The sequence below is a fragment of the Anguilla anguilla genome, chromosome 1 (assembly GCF_013347855.1).
Source record: "Anguilla anguilla isolate fAngAng1 chromosome 1, fAngAng1.pri, whole genome shotgun sequence".
Lineage (NCBI taxonomy): Eukaryota > Metazoa > Chordata > Actinopteri > Anguilliformes > Anguillidae > Anguilla > Anguilla anguilla.
The window spans coordinates 804,961-827,500 of NC_049201.1; the positions used below are offsets into that span (position 1 = coordinate 804,961).

General features: G+C 49.4%; 1 protein-coding gene and 1 long non-coding RNA gene across 6 annotated transcripts in view; one reads left to right on the forward strand and one right to left on the reverse strand.

The window, feature by feature from the left end:
- LOC118208625 overlaps window positions 1–22,540 on the reverse strand; it is a 53,494-nt gene that overhangs the window by 22,563 nt on the left and 8,391 nt on the right. The window lies entirely within an intron of this gene.
- oprd1b (opioid receptor, delta 1b) lies at window positions 1,942–20,683 on the forward strand. 2 transcript variants are annotated; one of them, XM_035383461.1, is made up of 5 exons: window positions 1,942–2,627; window positions 2,755–3,109; window positions 18,549–18,904; window positions 19,339–19,738; window positions 20,084–20,683. In XM_035383461.1, exons 2-5 carry the CDS (start codon window positions 2,874–2,876, stop codon window positions 20,211–20,213), a joined length of 1,122 nt encoding a protein of 373 aa, XP_035239352.1. In that variant the 5' UTR covers window positions 1,942–2,627; window positions 2,755–2,873; the 3' UTR covers window positions 20,214–20,683. The 2 variants fall into 2 exon arrangements, with proteins under 2 accessions (XP_035239352.1, XP_035239360.1); XM_035383469.1 differs by having other exon boundaries at window positions 2,759–3,109.

A 22,540-nucleotide genomic window follows, 5' to 3' on the forward strand; every position in this document is an offset into this window, starting at 1 on the left:
AGCGCCCAGCGCGTTTTGGGCTCCAGCCCAGGCTGACAGCTGGCTCGCCCTTTGAGTAACAGGCCAGATTAACTGCGAGGACCCCAGGCAACGGTCTTGTAAATTTTAAGATCTTGAAACGGACACCGACAAGCTGAGAGTGAAAAACACACCCTACAGAGAAGGGGGATGGGGGGGGAGGGAGGGGGTAGATTTAGTTTGTATTTACAGTCCCAGGTGACAGCCGGGATGGAGAGCTCTGTGCAGGGCATAGAGAGACGATGGGATCGGGGTGGGTAGATTTAGTTTGTATTTACAGTCCCAGGTGACAGCCGTGATGGAGAACTCTGTGCAGGACACAGGACTACTACATATACTCTGGGAACTGTGGCAGGCAGGCAGGGATAATACAAATGGGGTTCATAATTAAATGTCCGTGATTTTGCAAGCTCCACCCAACCCCCACCCTCTTCATGGATCAGCGCACAGGCTAACCCTAACCTCCACCCAACCCTCACGCTCGCTATGGATCAGCGCATAGGCTAACCCTAACCTCCACCCAACCCTCACGCTCACTATGGATCAGCGCACAGGCTAACCCTAACCTCCACCCAACCCTCACGCTCGCTATGGATCAGCGCACAGGCTAACCCTAACCTCCACCCAACCCCCACCCTCTCCAAGCATCAGCGCACAGGCTAACCCTAACCTCCACCCAACCCCCACCCTCTCCAAGCATTAGCGCATAGGCTAACCCTAACCTCCACCCAACCCCCACCCTCTCTATGCATCAGCGCACAGGCTGAAACAGTTAACCGCATTTAAAAGGAAGCAGACCTTCTCCTGGGTGAAAATAAAGGATGGTATCAGCAGCTGTAAAAAAGCAGGACGCTAGTGAGGGAACTTCATTTCTGCTTCTCCGAACCGCACGCGGATGAGAGGAAGGCCAGCTGGCCCAGATCTATCCGGCACAGTCCGAGTTTATCCAGCCGCTGCATCAAAGTAGCGCAAAGTCCACGAACACGAAAAATTTCAGCAGAAAAATGCTGCAGGCTCGCACAAACAACCCTGACCGTTCCCAAACAAAACTCCTCCGTTTACTGGGGTTTATTTCGCAATGCGTGCACCGGAACAGCCAGATTTACATTGAAAACCCTTACAAATGAATTAATCCTTCTGATTTGGGATTATTCATTTATCTTTTTTTTTTATCTGTCAAAATACTGCCTGTGTGTAATCAGCCTTTAAAGTAAGGTCCTAACATTATTTAAGTTTCCCCATTAATGTATACATACATTTCCAACAACTGATAATATTGCCATCAGAAAAAAGTGACAGCGAATAATTTCCTTAGTTTTTATGAGCAGGTAAATGTGCGCTATGGATGCAGCAGGACGTTCTCAGTTTCCATAGCAACGGTCCTTATGCATTTTAGAAGTGCAAGCGTGTCACCATAAGTACTCGGCGAGTCAAGGGAAAGGTTCTGCTCAGCCGAATTCTTTCAAAACAATTTCAAGATAGTCGTTTAAATGCGTCTGAAAGAGGAATTTGGTGAAAGATGTATTTCTCGCAAAAAATTTTTTACATCGACTTTCCTCCACACCCGCGCTTACAAACTCTGAACACGTACTATCAGTGTCAACCGTTTTCTCGTACAGTGAAAGCAACAACAAAAAAATCCAGAAGCTAACGAGTCCAATGACGCACGCGTCATGTTTTTATTGTCTCGTGTACAGTGTCAGAAGGTAAGAGGCTAGAGCGCGGGCGAGAAATTTTCTAACAAAGCAATGTAACCGCCCCCTGCTCAACAGTCCCGTTGTTCTGTTGTCTAACTGCACTAAAACTGCGGTCATAAATGGATCGGTGTCGGCCCACACTAATCACAGGTATGAATACAGCACAGCAGGCAGCCAGCCCCTCCTCGCGGTTTAGGCGCCTCTCACCCGACTCTCGCTGGAAAAGACGCCAGAATGGTGCGAGATGATGTCCAAACCAAACCCCATGTCCACCTTACAAACAGTATACATTTTAAGCAGTTGGAACTTTCCGTTACGAAAGAACAGTCCCTGTACTGAAATAGCGGTAGTCGTCTTGCGTTTCTCACGCTACAAATTCAAACTGTGTGTAAGATTAAGAGTCGCTGGTATGGCTGATTTAATCATCGCTGCTGACTTCGTACACAATTAAAATGTAGCCCAATGGATATGTGCGCAGCACATTAAATCACCGGATTTACGAACAAACCTGATTCAAACAGTCACTTGTCTAGCGGAGATTGTCTTGTTTCTGTCGACACGGGTCTGACATGGGCTTGTCTTGTATTCCTGGAAGCTAAATCAATATCAAGTGGACGCAAGGTATTCTTTATTGTAGGGACAAGCCGTGGAAGTAATTAATTTTTGTGCCACCAAATTAATATTTTTGATTTTCAGCCAACAACGCGGCTTTGACGTAGATAGAGCTGACAGGTTTTTATAAGAAACCAGACCAGGAGCGACACAGCGTGCACGCTGGAACAGCAAGCGAACTTTCTGCGTAGTCCTTGTACCACAGCCCTCTCGCGAAGGCAGTCGCCTACTTCATCCTCAGTCCCGAGCTCGGGATTCTGAACCACATACCTCATCGCGTGACGAAGCGAATCCTGCACGGTCTGTGTACTTAATTCCTTCTGCATATGGACATTGTTACTGTGGACGCCGAAATCGTTGTTTCGACTATGACAATTAGATGAGCTCTATCACCACACCCCCTCATTTATTTCCTCTCGCACTCTAGACAGGTTCGACTCTCCAGTCAAGTTCGCAGCCCGCGAGCGCAGAACATCGCCAGTGACCGTTTCCCAGTGACAGGTTTTCGGCGCTGAAAAGGAGCGAGCAAGGGCGCGAGCAGGAGCAATGGAGCTGACCACTGTGTCCGGCGTCGATTTCGCCGACCTGTATTCCGTGATCCCCTTCAATGTCAGCTTCCAGGAGGACCCGATGGGCTTCTTTCCGAACAGAAGCAACACGGAGCAGGCTCCGGTGAAGAGTGCGACGGGCATAATAATCGCTATATCCATAACGGCCCTCTACTCGGTCATCTGTGTGGTGGGACTTCTCGGAAACATTCTCGTAATGTACGGAGTAGTGAGGTAAGGTGCAGTTTAAAATGTCATGATTCCTTCTGTAAAATACAATTCTTGTATGAACTGCGAATACATCAGTGCCACGGTTAAGTAATTTCATTCAACCGATTTGGAAACAGGTTGTGCGTAACGACTCTGGTGCACAGCAAAATGTCCAGCGTTGATTCAAATCTAACAGAGTACATACGGCACCATATGCACTCTGTAAGAGTTGATTTAACACCTAACATCTTTGCAGTAGTAAGTGTTCCACATAATTGGGACATCATTAAGGTACCACTAACTTTTCACCAAAGAGAATAGGCTTCTGCGTATTTCCTTCCATTTTAGTCGCGAGCTTCTCTCGAGAGATCACTGTTTGGCGTTTTCTTTGAAAGTAGCCAGGATTCTAAAAAGAGCATCGGCATTTAACCATTTGTGTAAGGAGACCTGCGTCTGAGAATTTATTTACAAAAACATCCACCACTAGGGGACTTTTCAAATTCCCAAACCATGCATACCTATGTCATATTTATTTAATAATTAGTTAATACGTTTAATAAATCAAGATGAACATCCAAAAACACAAAGTCATTATGCATAATTGCAAATCTACAGTTTGACAAATACCGGAGTTTGCCGAGTAAGGCTTAAAAAAAAATTTTATTTCCAAAAAAATTGATATTACCACGTTTAACATACGCTTATTGAGAATGACTTTGTCCAGATGAAAATAAATCTCGCTCAAAAAAAAACTACTTCAGCAACTAAGACTGAGTATAACTAAGAATGCTGTGCATCTAGAGTACACGCACAATCAAACGTAAATAATCTAACTTTACTTTACACATTTTTATTACCAGCTGAAGGAGACCGAAAGAAGGGCGACGGTATCGTGACAAAAAAATTATAAACTCACGTCACGGAAAAGGTTGTAATGCCCGACAAAAGCGTATTTGGTTTTTGACGCTCTGCAGCAAATAAGAACATTTTCACCTTTTTACACGAACAAACGCGCAACTATGAACCGGATCATATGGTTGTCCTTTTATTCACAGTTGGCGTCGTATTCTGCGCTGTAGGCGTATTTGTAGCAGCTGACAACCTGGCGCGCGTGCAGCTTGTTATTACCAATAACTGGTTCACAAGATTCTCATCTATAAAATATGCATATACTTTTTTATTGTAAATATTCAGTTTCTCAGAAATGTAACTTCCAACTGATACATCTACCCTTTATACCGTTCGATGCGTGAGCCAAAATACACTGCACACTTTCTGATTTTATTTATTATGGTAACTTGGCGGTTTAAATGGTGAAGAAATATTTTATTATTGCTATTTTTTTGGCGTTATTAACCTGTAAATCCACAATATCCATTGCACGATGCCCCGTTTACGACACCGGGCCCGTCTCTTTAACGGGACACAACCGCCTGCGCACGTGTGGGCGTTAGCCGTGGGCGTCCAAAGAAAAAAAAAAACCTCATGGGAGTTCTAACTGCCATCATTCAGTTTCATAAAAGGACCCGTGAGCTCCAAAGATGGTCATCGCGCGCTCCAGGGTCACTTATTGCGGAAACTGCCAGTTTTGTTATTTTTCATCGTTAATCGTTGTCCTCTGATGTCCAGGGCTAACAAGACACTGAAACGGTTCTTTCACACCCTGTCCAATACGAGGAAAAAATGTATTGCTACGAAACAGAATGTAGGCGTCATAGTGCACACATTACTGGATTGTCAACCTCCAGCATATCCACAGTAGGCAATAAAGAAACCCATTTATGCTGAAACCCGCGCGGAAGCAGGACACCCGCGCGTAGAGCTTCCCGGGGGGGGCGGGGCGCTTGCATGCGCTGTGGTCCTACGGCGGTTTTTGTGTAAGCAGCCGAGCGCCTCAGTGACGAACAGGGGAGGGGGGAGGGGTGCATCGGCCGGCCACGAGTCGCCACGGCGATGTTGGCGCACAAGCTGGGGACCTGGGAGCGGGGGGTGATTAGGACTCTTCCCGCCAGAGCGCTGATGGCTCAGCAGCCGGTGACAGTTGGTGTGTGGTGCGGCACGGCGCGGTGTGGTGGGGTGCGGTTTGGTGTGGTGTGGTCTGACTCTCCACGCACTTCAACAACCGGCCTGCTGCTCAGGACAGGATCCCTAACGCTCTCCCGCTCTAACGCCCCCAGCCCCCCCCCCGCCCCCCCCCCCCTCCCCCTCAGCGCATCTCCGGCTGTGTTCATTACTGCATTCTCCCGGGAATACCGCGCGCGCACAGAGCCAAACCCCTGCCTGTGCGTTACTGCCAGAGCACAGAGCCAAACTCCTGCCTGTGCGTTACTGCCAGCCGCTGAGCACAGAATCACACGCCGGCACAGGGGCACAGAGAATCACACAGGGGCACAGGGGCACAGAGAATCACACTGCAGCACAGGGCCACAGGGGCACAGAGACTCACACGCCGGCACAGGGGAACAGAGGATCACACAGGGGCACAGAGGATCACACAGGGGCACAGAGAATCACAGAGGGGCACAGGGGCATAGGGGCACAGAGAATCACACAGGGGAACAGGGAATCACACAGGGGGACAGAGAATCACACAGGGGCACAGGGCACAGGGGCAAAGGGAATCACACAGGGGCACAGAATCGCACAGGGGAGCACGCCAGTGCCTTTCCACCGTGAACATCGGGGGATTTACGGCGCGTAATTCATGACTTCCTGTCCTCGTGTAGCACCTGTGGCGAGATTAGTGCCATGTCGCCAAAGGCGTACTCTCTCACGTCCGCGCGCGAGCGGCTCGCGATCGCCACGGTGGGAAGCCCAGCGGTAACCTCGGCGACGGCGGGTGCCGTGTAGAGGAGCGGAGCGGAGACGCCACAGAGGCCTCGACGCGTCGCGAGCGCTCAGTTTCACACAGGCAGGTGCTCACGCCTGATTGGACGCGCGCTCATAATGAGGGACTGGGTGTGCCGCAGAAACAACAGAGAGGCAGCGCAGTCATCAGTAACGACCGCGGCAGCGCAGTCATCAGTAACGACCGCGGCAGCGCAGTCATCAGTAACGACTGCAGCAGCGCAGTCATCAGTAACGACCGCGGCAGCGCAGTCATCAGTAACGACTGCGGCAGCGCAGTCATCAGTAACGGCAGCGCAGTCATCAGTAACGACTGCAGCAGCGCAGTCATCAGTAACGACCGCGGCAGCGCAGTCATCAGTAACGACTGCGGCAGCGCAGTCATCAGTAACGGCAGCGCAGTCGTCAGTAGCGACCGCGGCAGCGCAGTCATCAGTAACGACCGCGGCAGCGCAGTCATCAGTAACGACTGCAGCAGCGCAGTCATCAGTAACGACTGCAGCAGCGCAGTCATCAGTAACGACCGCGGCAGCGCAGTCATCATTAACGACCGCGGCAGCGCAGTCATCAGTAACGACTGCGGCAGCGCAGTCATCAGTAGCGACTGCGGCAGCGCGACTGCGCTACGTTTGGTTTGAATTACTGCAGAAGCTGCACTGCAGCCATACAAGGCCCGACGTGAGGAAAAGCAGGGCGACGAGTGAGGTCCTGTACTCAGCGGGGTTACCGCTGTTTGGCTGAACATGAAACAGCCGCGGGATCTGTTTTAGTTAGAGAACAGGAAGAGCGATGGCCTGTCCGCTGAGGCAGTAATACACAATGCTCATTTTAACCTCGTTATGAATCACGCGTCTTATGTTGGGCGTGCGGATAAAGCAGAGGAGCGATTGGCTGGCTGAAATAAGCATCGTATGGGCTGTGCTCTGGCAGGGCACACCACTGGGATCATGGGAAATGAAGTATTCACACCGGCCTTTCCCATTAGTGTTAATCAGGCACTAATCTGTGAGGTACAGTCCCAATTGTCCTTTTGATTCTCATCGTGACTCATTTACACAAAGCAAAGGCACATTTTTACACATTAGTTTGCTTATGGAAGGGAAAATAATTGTATTACATTTTTCTTGGCTTTTGACTTGGCAGAATCTCAAACCCAACTTTCCATTGTCATTCATCCATACATGGCACCACAACAAACAGGCCATTTGAGAAAAACCATTTGAAGCATTTCATTTCAACTGAACTCGCAACAATAAAGTGATGGTGTACTGGGTGGGTGGGGGGGGGGGTCTGTAACAATGTTCTGAAGAGAATTTTATGTGTGGGGACAGCAGAACCCTTCAGGTACTGAGTGAGTTTCAGGTGCGGAGCGAGTGTCAGGTGTGGAGTGAGTTTCAGGTGCGGAGCGAGTGTCAGGTGTGGATTGAGTTTCAGGTGCGGAGCGAGTTTCAGGTGTGGAGTGAGTTTCAGGTGCGGAGCGAGTTTCAGGTGTGGCACAGACAGCCCTTACCTGGGAGATCTGATTCTCCTCCTCAGGTTTATCATGAAGAACTACAACTTGGTCTGTGGAATGAAGATATAAAACTAAAAAACAAATATAACTATGAATATAGCTATAGTCAGCTACGGAGAGGCATTCATACAGTTTAGATGAGGCCTATTAGTTTCACCCTCCTCCCCCTCCCTCCCTCCCTCCCTCCCTCCCTCATTCAAGGTATAAATGTAAAAAGTCATTAAAGTAATTATCCTCAAATTCCAACAACCTCATCTGGGAAACATCTCTCTTTCTCATTATCAGCGAGACAGACCACAGCGCAGTTTCGCAGTTATCCAATTAAGTGCCGCAGAAGTGCAGCAGATCCAAGCAGCCATTAGACGGACCCGCAAAGCACCACACCACCCCGCGTAACGCCCACACCCTCATCTCATCTCATTGTTGCTAATTTGCTTGAGAAGAAATGGTTCAAGTGGTCGTTTCAAAATCCACAAAGTCTGAGGAAAAACAAGTTTCGACAAAAAGCCGGATGAGCTGTGCTTGGCGGGACGCTCCGCGCGTGGGCGGCCGGCGGCTCCCTCCCGCGATCCGCGCCGGCGGCTCCCTCCCGCGATCCGCGCCGGCGGGCGCTTCGTTCGTTAGCGAACGCTAACAATGGCCTTCATGTGGTAAAACACGCCTCTAATGAGCCTGACTCATCCCGACGCTCCCTGAAAGGAACTCTTTCCATTCCTGAAAGGAACTCTTTCCATCAAACGATCACTGGAAGACAACGGCTCTCTTTCGACGGCTCGTCTGTGATCTTCCCAGAACAAAAGATACTACAACATTAGTGTTGATGTCATTAAATATAGTGAAAGCCAAGCAAGTTATTATGGAATAGGGGACATCCAAATGTGTGGCACGGACTGAGTGGCTGCCCTGTGAGCAGAGAGCAAACCTGGGCCTCAGGTGCAGGAAGATAGTCAGCCAGGAGGGAAAACTACGGGAATATCAGCATTTACATGCATTATGTCCAATGAACCAAACCAGTAAATTGCACTTAACTAAAGTGTGTCGCATAATTTAACTATAAAGCAGTACATAATGAATGCAAGAACTGACTGGAGTACTGAATAATGACCGTTATGGTATATCACAGGAATAAAGCATAGTCGGGTATAAATGTAACCAGGCATAGCCAGGTGTAATGATGGGCAGGTAGAGCCAGGTGTAGTAGGAACTGGGTGTGTCCAGGATGTGTGCATTCAGAGCCCAACTGGCACTGTGACACGGGGGGGGGGGGGGGGGGGGGGGGGCGCTGTGCCCTTCTCCTCCAAGTCATCTCCATAGCAACCTGAAATTTACCTCAAAGCTTGTGTTCTTGTCTTGTGTAAAAGAAATAAAGCAATTTCCATAATTTTCTAGAACAATGGCCATACAGGAGCTGGAATGGCAGGCAGGGGGGGGGGGGGCACTCAGAGCCTGTTTGAAATACCTCTCCGCTGGGCTGAGAGCGCGTATGGGGGGGGGGGGGGGTCGGGGGGGGGGGGGGCAAGACGTACGAGACCAAAGAGTGCACTTCAGCAACAACCAACAAAGCAAACCGTCTCAGCCCCCGTAATGGGGTACACATGAAAGAGCCAGTCCACCTGAGGCACAAAGCGTCTGCATGCAGAGACGGGGGGGGGGGGGGAGCACAGAGAGGACTCACACTGATGGATACCCTTCAGACCGCCCCCCCACTTTAAGTTTCTCTGAGCACATGGCTCCTGGCGTTCAGAAAACCCAGAGCGGGACAGACTGAGCGTGTGTGTGCTGAAGGGGCTCGGATGTGAGACAGCTCGGATGTGAGATTCGCAGAAAGAGCAGGGATGCGACTCCTCAGATGTGTGTAAACTGAGCAGGCAGTACTGAGCTGGTCACCTGACTCATGCCCATAGTACGGGGGTCATGTGACCTCTGGTCCTGTCACCACAAGCCAAACACATCCTCCCATTACCTCCCTGCTTCAGTTAAGCTTCAATGAGCTTCAAGCTGCAGGATTAGTCCTGATGGGGGGGGGGGGGGTGATTTACTGACCCACAGTGCACAGGGGCACATGGCCTTGGAGCCTCGCTTGCTCACATACACAAATACAGGCACACAAGCACACACGTACTCACACACACACACACGCATGCACACACACACGTACTCACACACACACACGCATGCACACACACACGTACTCACACACACACACACACGCATGCACACACACACGTACTCACACACACACACGCATGCACACACACACGTACTCACACACACACACACACGCATGCACACACACACGTACTCACACACACACACGCATGCACACACACACGTACTCACACACACACACATGCTCACAATGTATGCGTGCACACATGCACAGGCACACACACGCACACAATGTACGCACATGCGCACACACACGTGTACACAGGTGCACTCACACGCTCACATGCATGCATGCACACACATATACATGGTCACATTGATGCATGAACGCACATGTGCACACATGCTCGGACGCACGGACACAGTCACACGCACGCATTCTGGCGCACACACACACGCACGCACACACACACACATGCTCACACGCACACACACAGTCACACACACACACACGCGTGCAAGCAGGGGCAACATGGCCTTGGAGCCTCGCTTGCTCACATGCACAAATACAGGCACACACGCACACACGTACTCACACACACACACACGCATGCACACACACACGTACTCACACGCACACACACACATGCACGCACACACGTACTCACACACACACACGTACTCACACACACACACATGCACGCACACACGTACTCACACACACACACACACATGCACGCACACACGTACTCACACACACACACACACATGCACGCACACACGTACTCACACACACACACACATGCACGCACACACGTACTCACACACAGACACACATGCACGCACACACGTACTCACACACACACACACACGTACTCACACACACACACACATGCACGCACACACGTACTCACACACACACACACACATGCTCACACGCACACACACATGCAAGCAGGGGCAACATGGCTGTTCATAATTGGCCACCAGTGACTGACATGGATAAAAGCGCATTCATTTTCACCTCCCCAGGGATCTCCCAGATTCCCACAGGTTCCTGTCCTTCACGGTCCCCAGCGTGCAGAAGCACGCTTCTGAGGAAGCAAACTGCAAACAGCGCTCTCTGTTCCGGAGAGAGAGATTGCTTTCGTTAATCCCCCACATTCTGCGTGGGGGAAAAAATCAGCAAATCAAACAGCACCGAATGAACAAAAGGAGCAGAGTAAAAGCCATTCCACAGGATCTGCACTCTCGCTTATTCCTTTAGCAAAGCAGCCAGTGGCTAAGAAAGCCTGAGAATGGTCCAATACAAGAACGAAGATACAGTATAAAACCATGGAATGTTCTTTTAGGAAAAATCAGTAATGATTTCCAGAGTAAATATCATTTATTGTTCATTAAATAGAGCATGAAATGAACATTCCCCTTCAGTGTAATACGGTCAGGAAAGAATTCATGGACAGAGAAAACAGGCTGGCATAAAGGCCGTAGTATTAATAAAGACATCAGGCAGACAGAAATATGTCTGAATAAGACGTCCCGGTCACTGTGGACCGTATCGTCATGTCCGAGCCCCTGGTCAGCCCGTTACTGAGGCCAGGGAAAACGCTGTGTGTGGAGGAACTTCATTTCCCACCGGTGAGGAGTGAACAGCCTGTCGTGTGTGTTTACCCGAGTCTACCGGCATATTTCTGGAGGACATTCATGCCTCTGGAGATTTACTGTTGATTTTCCATAACAAACCGGTGCCTGCCCGCGGCAGATGGGTTCCCCCTCTGAGTCCGGTTCTGCTCAAGGTTTCTTCCTGCTATCAGTCAGGGAGTTTTTCCTTGCCACTGTTGCCCTAGGCTTACTCTTTGGGGGCCGGTTCTCTGTAAAGCTGCTTTGTGATAAAGTTCCTTTGTTAAAAGCGCTATACAAATAAAATTGATTGATTGATTAAAATGCTCTGATGCTAGGAGATGTGTGTTAGTATATCAAATGGGTTCAATACTGTGTGTATTACCCTCAATAAAATTCTTCGGCCTTTCCTGTTTTGTGCACAGTGCTCGTTTTCATGTGACGTTAGCGTTGCACAAAATTGGGATATATATTTTAGTCTCATTAATTCATGGTAATGGAAATCTTTAATAGATATTGCTTACATACTGGATGTTTCATTGGACTCTGACATTTACGTAATTGGCTTTCAAACAATTTGAAAGATTTGTGGACCAAGAAACATCACTTTAGCTACCAGGCTTTATAACAGGAAATTGATTTATAATTTCATATGTTATTGTTTCATTATAGTTTCATTTATAATTTCATACATTACCATTTCATTATATGCATACTCTATTTCTGTGAAAAGAAAACATTTTTCATAGAATGCAGTTACATAGAAATAAATAAACCAAATAAATAAGATGTAGTTCTGCCATCTACTGGACATGAGTAAAACTACAGTATGAACAACGCTCATGTGGGAGTGAAGACAGCTAGACCATTAAAATGTAATGGAAAATAAATAAGCTTTACTGGTGAAATGCATTCGAACCACAGGCTGACAGTCTTTTAGAATAATGCAATAAAACCATACACATAATAAAACTACTTAAGAGGACTAATTTTGCAATGTGAAGACCAAAATTAAATTTTAAATTGTCGCACAAAAAGACAATGTGAAGAGGGGTTGGAATTTTAAAAAGCATTGATATATTAAATATATTACGGGGAATATTACAGGATTCAGTTTGGTCAGACAATCTTGGCCCACACTAAAGATGGTATTTAGGTACTTTGCGATTTGGGTCTGAAGGATGGAGTCGATTTCTCACTGCCACCCTGTAGCCTATCAGTGGACCTTCCCACCCTCACAGGTAAAATGGAGGGGGGGGGGGGGTGAGCAGTGCCCATTTTCCACATATGGAACGTCCACTCCTCTCTCTCCTGAGATCTCAGAGAGGCCTGTGATTGGGCACAGTGAGCGTTTGGGCAGGTCTGATCACAGAGGCCTGTGATTGGGCACAGTGAGCATTTGGGCAGGTCTGATCACAGGGCCTGTGACTGAGCGTTTGGGCAGGTCTGATCACAGAGGCCTGTGACTGAGCGTTTGGGCAGGTCTGATCACAGAGGCCTGTGACTGAGCGTTTGGGCAGGTCTGATCACAGAGGCCTGTGACTGAGCGTTTGGGCAGGTCTGATCACAGGGCCTGTGACTGAGCGTTTGGGCAGGTCTGATCACAGGGCCTGTGACTGAGCGTTTGGGCAGGTCTGATCGCAGGGCCTGTGACTGAGCGTTTGGGCAGGTCTGATCACACAGTGTCCTGTGACTGAGCGTTTGGGCAGGTCTGATCATAGTGTCCTGTGACTGAGCGTTTGGATAGGTCTGATCATAGTGTCCTGTGACTGAGCGTTTGGGCAGGTCTGATCATAGTGTCCTGTGACTGAGCGTTTGGGCAGGTCTGATCATAGTGTCCTGTGACTGAGCGTTTGGGCAGGTCTGATCATAGTGTCCTGTGACTGAGCGTTTGGGCAGGTCTGATCATAGTGTCCTGTGACGGAGCGTTTGGATAGGTCTGATCATAGTGTCCTGTGACTGAGCGTTTGGGCAGGTCTGATCACAGGGCCTGTGACTGAGCGTTTGGGCAGGTCTGATCACACAGGCCTGTGACTGAGCGTTTGGGCAGGTCTGATCATAGTGTCCTGTGACTGAGCGTTTGGGCAGGTCTGATCATAGTGTCCTGTGACTGAGCGTTTGGGCAGGTCTGATCATAGTGTCCTGTGACTGAGCGTTTGGGCAGGTCTGATCACAGGGCCTGTGACTGAGCGTTTGGGCAGGTCTGATCACAGAGGCCTGTGACTGAGCGTTTGGGCAGGTCTGATCACACAGGCCTGTGACTGAGCGTTTGGGCAGGTCTGATCATAGTGGCCTGTGACGGAGCGTTTGGGCAGGTCTGATCACACAGGCCTGTGACTGAGCGTTTGGGCAGGTCTGATCATAGTGTCCTGTGACTGAGCGTTTGGGCAGGTCCGATCATAGTGTCCTGTGACTGAGCGTTTGGGCAGGTCTGATCATAGTGTCCTGTGACTGAGCGTTTGGGCAGGTCTGATCATAATGTCCTGTGACTGAGCGTTTGGGCAGGTCCGATCATAGTGTCCTGTGACTGAGCGTTTGGGCAGGTTTGATCATAGTGTCCTGTGACTGAGCGTTTGGGCAGGTCTGATCATAATGTCCTGTGACTGAGCGTTTGGGCAGGTCCGATCATAGTGTCCTGTGACTGAGCGTTTGGGCAGGTTTGATCATAGTGTCCTGTGACTGAGCGTTTGGGCAGGTCTGATCATAGTGTCCTGTGACTGAGCGTTTGGGCAGGTCTGATTACCAGGCTGTCGATACGACTTTTGCGTGCACCTCGAGTCAATACAAGAACAAATGTTGCATTAGCGCCTGAGGGACAGGCTCTACTGAGAGGGAACTGCAAAATCAATCAGACAAGAGAAGAGACACACAGACACACATGCATGTGCACAAGGACACGCATGCACACACATACACACAAACAGACGTGCACACGTGCACAAACACACATAGACAGACGCACACATGCACACAAACAAATGCATACTGTAACCAAAAAGGAAGCTTCATTTACACATTCTCCGGCCACTGAAACCTTCCAGCAGTCCCACCCACATCCCCAGCACACTCACACACCCCCAGCACACTCATACACCTCCAGCACACTCACACACCCCCCAGCACACACACTCACACACACCAGGGAGTGTTTCATCCATCAAACAGTCAATCAATCAATAACCCAATTATGAGCAATGGAGCGCAGTTCTCAGAGCAGCACAGAGCAGGTTCAGCTCAGACCAGCACAGAGCAGGTTCAGGCTTTGACATCATGTGACAGGAGTTTTAGACAGAAGAGCAGCAGGCTGCCAGTCACAGTGAGCTGCTGGTGTAAAGCAAACGCTCATCCTCAGCATGTGTGACAGGGAGCAGAGAACATGGCATTCCTCCCGGTCTAATACGAACGTCGCCACGACCAGCGAGCAGCAGCTACAGCACCTCACACCTCTCAGGATGTCGAAGTGCAGAACAGGAAAGAAGGGAAACTCGCCCACTTGATGCAGAGCAGATATTCCTTGGCAGAACGGTAACCTGCAGGAGAATGCTGCCCCTGTTGGGTTAAACTGGTCTACAGGAGAACTCTGCCCCTGTTGGGTTAAACTGGTCTGCAGGAGAACTCTGCCCCTGTTGGGTTAAACTGGTCTACAGCAGGATTCTGCACCTGTTGGGTTGCACTAGTTGGCAGGAAAACTCTACCCATGTTGGGTTAAAGTTGTGTGCAGGAGAACTCTACCTATGTTGGATTAAAGTTGTGTGCAGGAGAACCCCACCCATGTTGGGTTAAAGTTGTGTGCAGGAGAACCCCACCCATGTTGGGTTAAAGTTGTGTGCAGGAGAACTCTACCCATGTTGGGTTAAAGCTGTGTGCAGGAGAACTCTACCCATGTTGGGTTAAAGTTGTGTGCAGGAGAACCCCACCCATGTTGGGTTAAAGTTGTGTGCAGGAGAACTCTACCCATGTTGGGTTAAAGTTGTGTGCAGGAGAACTCCACCCATGTTGGGTTAAAGTTGCGTTCAGGAGAACTCTACCCATGTTGGGTTAAAGTTGTGTGCAGGAGAACTCTACCCAGAAGGGGCAGACCTGCACACACCGGTGAGCGGGGGCCACAGGGGTGTCCGTTAGCTGCAGCTGAGGAGCTTTCGCTCTCAGGCTCAGACAGAGACCTCAGGACACCGCCCATGCAGAGCTGCGGAGCAGCAGGACAGCCCGAATTCTTCCTGGTTCCTGAAACCATGCGACACGCGGAAGGGTCTGCAACCCCAGAGACTGCTGGGCTGTGGTTCAGCCGTTTAACACCCTGCCTGAGGCCTTATTGACTGCCTGAGGCATTATTGACTCCTACGTTCTCTGCACAACTGCAGTCAATACAGCTGGAGGCAGAGCAGCAGACTGACCCTTCCCCCCCAGGAGCCATGCTGCAGGCAGACTGACCCATTGCCCCAGGGGCCATGCTGCAGGCAGACTGACCCATCGCCCCAGGGGCCATGCTGCAGGCAGACTGACCCATCGCCCCAGGGGCCATGCTGCAGGCAGACTGACCCATCGCCCCAGGGGCCATGCTGCAGGCAGACTGACCCATCGCCCAGGAGCCCTGCTGCAGGCAGACTGACCCATCCCCCCAGGGGATATGCTGCAGGGCAGACAGAGTCAACCGCGCCACATTTCGCCTGGATCTCAGCAGCTTGTTGAGTCAGAGCCTGGTTCACCCTGGTTTGTGTTTTTGTGCGAGTGCTCTGTGAATCACTGCTTTTCATTCGCAGGTCTTTATAAAGCTGGCACAGCTCTATGCAGTGAATCTGCCTGAGAGAGAATTCTCTAGACTTAGTTGAAAGCATAAATGTACAAGAATGATACTGAACGGTCGGCCACACAAATGTGAATTCGACAGAAATCCGAGAGACAACCAGAGCAAACAAAAGCTGTACAAGGTTACATACAGCGCACACAGCACCAAGACTCCAGATTGTACTCACTAAGGTCTTGACTGAAGACTAAGGCACTAAAACTACATCATTACAATAATTAGAAAGTTGGTGTCTGACTCCTAAATAAACCTGGAGCAGCACAATAAAACAGAAAACTGTAAATACTCTTTCTTTTGAAGGAAATGGGTTTGATAAATCCCTTCTAAGTCACAAACACAGCCTGAAAAGCAAATTAATGTCATCAGATACTGGAGAGGGTGGAGACTGACCAGCAGTATGAGAGGAGGGGGAGGAGTCTGTGATTAGTGGCATGAGAGGAGGGGGAGGGGTCTGTGATTAGTGGCATGAGGAGGGGGAGGAGTCTGTGATTAGTGGCATGAGAGGAGGGGGAGGAGTCTGTGATTAGTGGCATGAGGAGGGGGAGGAGTCTGTGATTAGTGGCATGAGGAGGGGGAGGAGTCTGTGATTAGTGGTATGAGAGGAGGGGGAGGAGTCTGTGATTAGTGGCATGAGAGGAGGGGGAGGAGTCTGTGATTAGTGGCATGAGAGGAGGGGGAGTCTGTGATTAGCGGATTGACAGAACATCCTCCTTACAGAAGAAGCAGAAAAGACCCCTGGGAAAGGTGCCCTCTGTGCAGGGTCCTCCAGTCCTGTCCGGAAAGGGCCGGTGTGAGTGCAGGTTCGTTTCAGCCCAGCACTCACACTCCTGATTTTACTTTTTTTTTTTTTTGACTGAAAATGAGTTGAATTCGGCCTCAGTAGTGCCGGACTAAGACTGGCATCCACATCTGTCATTTTCGGATAAGTTAGATAAGTTACCGTTGCCTAGCTACGCAGTGCTACAGTGTGCCAATAGTCGTTAGTGTTGCCTAGCTACGCAATTCTACAGTGTGCCCAGCATTGCTCAAAAACACGGACTACGTCAAAACGGGTTCAAAACTCTAGTTGGCGTGAGCGCTGGGGCCCCATTGATGCGACAGCGGCTGCCCACAAACGCTTTGATGTGGTCGACTGCGTGGTTTTATGAGGATAATGTATGCACAGATCAGAATGAAGTGGTGTCTGATGTCTGAGCAGGGCTGGCATCTGATTGGCTGTGAGGTCTGCAACAGAGACAGCACTGCGTGGGAGGACTATGAGAGCTGGAAGGCTTAATTGACCCTGACAGCAAGGGGACTGGCCTCCATTACCAGCCATTATGGGCTGTCGGTTTGGAGTTAGCCACTGCGATAATGTGGAAGTCCAGCAGCACATTCAGGAAAGATTCCCGATTGGTTGGGGCACAACTGGGTCGGGGGGGGGGGTGGGTGTTTGGGTTATTCTTAGAATGAATCACAATCCTTGAAGGTGTATATCTTTGGAATAATCCGGATGAGTGCATGTGTGTGTGGCAGCCTTGTGAAAACCATAGAATTCTTCAATGTATGATGAGCTGTTCTGTACTGAATGAGCTGTTCTGTACCTAACACCACACCACAGAATGAGCTGTTCTGTACCTAACACCGCACCACAGAATGAGCTGTTCTGTACCTAACACCACACCACAGAATGAGCTGTTCAGTACCTAACCCCACACCACAGAATGCAAATTACCATCTGTAATGTCTCAGTTCTGACAGTGAAAGCAAGGTTAACTGGGAAGTTTATTAAACTGCTCAAAGAAAATTTGGAATGATGGAAGTACAATTTCGGAATCTGTCTGGGTCTGTTACATTAGCACTCAAAGGAGTGAGCTCGTGAAGAGAGAGAGGAAATGTTCTAGTCTCGCTAAAACCCAAATTAAAGATCCTAGGAGAGGGTTTGACCATCCCCAGAGGTTACACACCAGCAGGACGAGCACAAGCACAGACAGACCCGCCCTAACCATGGCTGGAAATAAACCTACTTTTACTGAGGAAGATGTGTCAATTACCAATTTCCCAGAAGTATTTACACTGAAATTCCATGAGTTATATATTTATTCTTGAAAGTTAGGGAATGAAAAGATGTGCCACACAGAAACGTCTCTCTGCTATTTGATTAATGGCAGCCATTTTGGATACAAAATTAATTTCATGCTGGGTCTGATGGAACAATGCCTCCGGGACAATCTCATTTCTGAAATCAATCTCATTGCATTTGTCATGTACCGTGATGTCTTAATATACCCCTGAGCGTTTCCCAGAAGACAATTTAGGGGAAAAATGAAAAAAAGTTCATTGTTTTTCTTCCTCATTAATCCTGCAGATTCTGGCCAGACTTTGAGGTTCAGCAAACAACTGCAAAAACTCCTCTCATCATGGTCCCATTTTCAGCTACTTTAATTATAGTAAAAATACCATAGTATTTTTAATGGGGAAGCCTACTGATATGATAGTATGACATCATACTGGCGTTTTAACCCCAAGAATGCCCTATATCTCTCCTTTCTGGGTTGGTTTCACACTGAATGTTTGTTCCCTCCGAACAGGTACACCAAGATGAAGACCGCCACCAACATCTACATCTTCAACCTGGCGCTGGCCGACGCACTGGCCACCAGCACCTTGCCGTTCCAGAGTGCCAAGTACCTGATGAAAACCTGGCCGTTCGGAGAACTCATCTGCAAGGTGGTGATCGCCATCGACTACTACAACATGTTCACCAGCATCTTCACGCTCACCATGATGAGCGTAGACCGCTACATCGCCGTGTGCCACCCGGTGCGCGCGCTCGACTTCCGCACGCCCGTCAAGGCCAAGATCATCAACGTGTGCATCTGGATCCTGTCCTCCGCCATCGGCGTGCCCATCATGGTCATGGCCATCACCAGGGTCAATGACAAGGGTAAGGGCTGAGGCTGCTTCCCCCCCCCCTCACTCCCCCACACACACACGGGGTCTCAAACCTATATATTTCCTGAAATAAGCTACAAACCAAACAAAGACAAATCCAGGACTGAATATCGCTTAAAATTGGTGTTTCCTTCACACTTGTCTGTAGTCTTCAGGAATTATGCTGTTGCATAAAGGGTTAATGATGTGATGAGAGCACTGGTCTCTTTAGTGAGTTCCTTCCAGACAGGACCAGTCCAGGGCTTGCTTGGGTTCCTTCTGCACCACAAGAACATCAGATCTGCACAAACAATATTTACCTTCAGTCCCCCATGAAAATAACAACAAAAATAATTCCACAATATCTTGTTACTGGAAAGTGCTTAAAACACCCTGAATGACAAGTGCTTTAGTATTATTATAATAATTAATAATTATTCTTTGCAGGTAAAACCATCTGCACGCTGAAGTTTCCCGACCCAGACTGGTACTGGGACATGGTGACCAAGATCTGTGTGTTCATCTTTGCGTTCGTGGTGCCGGTGCTGGTCATCACCATCTGCTATGGGCTGATGATCCTGAGGCTGAAGAACGTGCGGCTGCTCTCCGGCTCCAAGGAGAAGGACAGGAACCTGCGCCGCATCACGCGCATGGTGCTGGTGGTGGTGGCCGCCTTCATCATCTGCTGGACGCCCATCCACATCTTCATCATCGTCAAGACCCTGGTGGACATCGACCAGAAGAACCCCTTTGTCCTGGCCAGCTGGCACCTGTGCATCGCCCTGGGGTACACCAACAGCAGCCTGAACCCCGTCCTCTACGCCTTCCTGGACGAGAACTTCAAGAGGTGCGTCTTCTACTCAACGTCACAGCATAAATAGACTACGGGGAGGGATGGGGACCATTGAGAATTTGAATTTGTAAAAGGGATTACAAACATTTCTTCAGGTTGAGTTCTATCAGCAGGGCAAGGAGACACAGGTAGAATACCAGGTTGTGTTTGTAGCCAGGTATTTATGCAAGGGACAGCTTTCTAGGGCATGTCACAGAGGCTTGGGCAGTGCTGGGTACTCTCGTCTGTAAGCTAACAACAAGCCTTCATAGTCTGGATGGACTGTTGTCATTATATGTTCTTGGGTTCTTTTGTTCTTTTGTTGTTCCTCTGCTGTAATATTTTGTTGTTCTTCTGTAGGTGCTTCCGGGACTTCTGCCTGCCGTTCCGAGCCCGTATGGACCAGAACAGCTTCTCCCGGGCGCGGACCACCATGCGGGAGCCCGTTTCAGTCTGCGCCCCGGCGGACGCGGGGAAGAAGCCGGTATGACTAGACATGGGCCGGGTCCCCCAGGGCTCGCGGCCCCGGAGGGTCCAGCAGGACCTGCAGTCCGAGATCACGCAGATCTCCACCACCGAGTTCTGAGCGGGAGGAGGGGCTCGAACCCTCAGCCCCGCCCCCACACTCCTCCGACTCCTCCCCCTCAGAACTGTGACTGACCAAACATGCGAAGAAGATAAAGCGCCTCGCTTGGCCCGTGACACACTCTGCGCATGGAGGGCCACGTTTCCCATTGCTTCCCGAATCCAAGAGTGAAATCCTGACATTTCCCACAATGTTTACAGCACAGACTTTGAGGAAACAGGCTGGGGGTGGGGAGGGGCGAGGGGTATCCAAGGGGCTTATGACCCAAAAAATTACGAGACTGGATTGTTCCATACTGAACATTTATTGTTTCAAAGACTAACATCACAAAGGTGATATCCCTGTCCATCCTAAAATGAAAGGGAGAGGTGCTGTGGCCTCAGGTGGTTGATTCTTTTGATGGGATTTGCCCAGATGAAAAGCGACGGCTCTCCCAAGCATCTGCCAGCTCTCATCTTTACAGCAGCGCGCCGACGGAGCGTGTAGAGAAGGGGAAACGGGGACCGAGAGGCACCGGTGGAGAGAGCCGGGGACACACGCTCAGATCTGAGCCGATCTGACAGCACAGAGCCGCCGTCGCGCTCAGCCCTCCTGAAACGAGCTCAGCCTCGCAGAGCGCCCCTCTCACACCTGCTCTACGAGATCCCTGAAAACACGACCACATTACACACCTGCTCTATCGGAACCCTGAAAACATGACCAGATTACACACCTGCTCTACGAGAATCCTGAAAACAGGACCACATTACACACCTGCTCTACGAGAACCCTGAAAACACACGACCAGATTACACACCTGCTCTACGAGATCCCTGAAAACACACGACCACATTACACACCTGCTCTATCGGAACCCTGAAAACACACGACCACATTACACACCTGCTCTACGAGAACCCTGAAAACACGACCACATTACACACCTGCTCTACGAGAACCCTGAAAACACGACCACATTACACACCTGCTCTATCGGAACCCTGAAAACACGACCAGATTCCACACCTGCTCTATGAGAACCCTGTCAATTCAAGCAGATTTCACACACAGGCACTACTACACACCTGAAGGCAACTTTTTAAACCAGTGTGACACTTTGCTCAGTGAGATAAGGTGACAATCGGGAATAATAAAAAAACAACTGGGAGATGCACAGTCAAAAGAGCAGAAATTAAAAAAGAAAACTGTAATCTTTCATCAGGGCTGAAGGCACGAAACTGTGGTCCTAATGAGACCTGTCCCCATGGCATCATTGTACATTAACATCAACAAGCATCAATCAGTCTGAGCGAACTGCGCCCCCCCCTGCACCCCCAGCACGCCCCCCCAGGCGGACAGGGCCTGAGCGCTGTATGACATCACCGCGGCTGCAACAGGAGATTCAGGAAGCACCCGCCGGATTGCTTTTCAAAACAGCCACAATGGCGAGCGCTGTAAAAAGTCCAAATCCCATTAACTTTACAAATCCATTTTCGTTCTGGAGTCTGAACCACGGAAGTAAAAAAAGACATTTCTCTCCTCACATCTGCAGACAGAAGCCCACTGGACAAAGAGCCCCCCCCTCCCCACCCTACAGCATCTCGATTACACCCTGCCAATCATGTACAAATGCTGTGCATAGGCCCCGCCCACCTCAAACTGAGATGGGAGAACTACACCTGTCCCTGTTCTCACACCTCACACAGCTGGGAGGTATTGGGGGCGGGGGGGGCTGGGGCGGGGGGGGGGGGGCTGAACCGCACACTGTTGCACTAATGCTGATCTGGTGACAGAGGACAGTGCCAAACAGTCCATTTTATACATTTTTCACAACAATGTGATGTAAATAACTCCTTAATTTTGACAGCTAGGATGTAGAAAAACAGTTATCAGATATTAGTGTCATCAAATATCTTACTAGTACTTAGAATTAATTGGGGAGAAATCTATTTTCAGTGTGATTAGACAATTATGATGTTTTTTGGTCTTTTTTTCTATTTTGTTGCAACATGAACTATAAATGTTTTGATGATCAGTTATCTGGCTATAATATAGTCATACTTCTCCCTGTCAATTGATTGGAGATGATATTTAGAATTTAGGGGAAAATGCTGTAAATATTTATATTCTTGGTGAGGAAGTAGACAGGAATATGTGCCAATTATAGACCCTTCATTGTAAACCTTTGGGAAAACTGAGGGAGGTGTTTCACCGTCTAGAGAGTTCACAACATCCTTCCCCCGGGACATTAC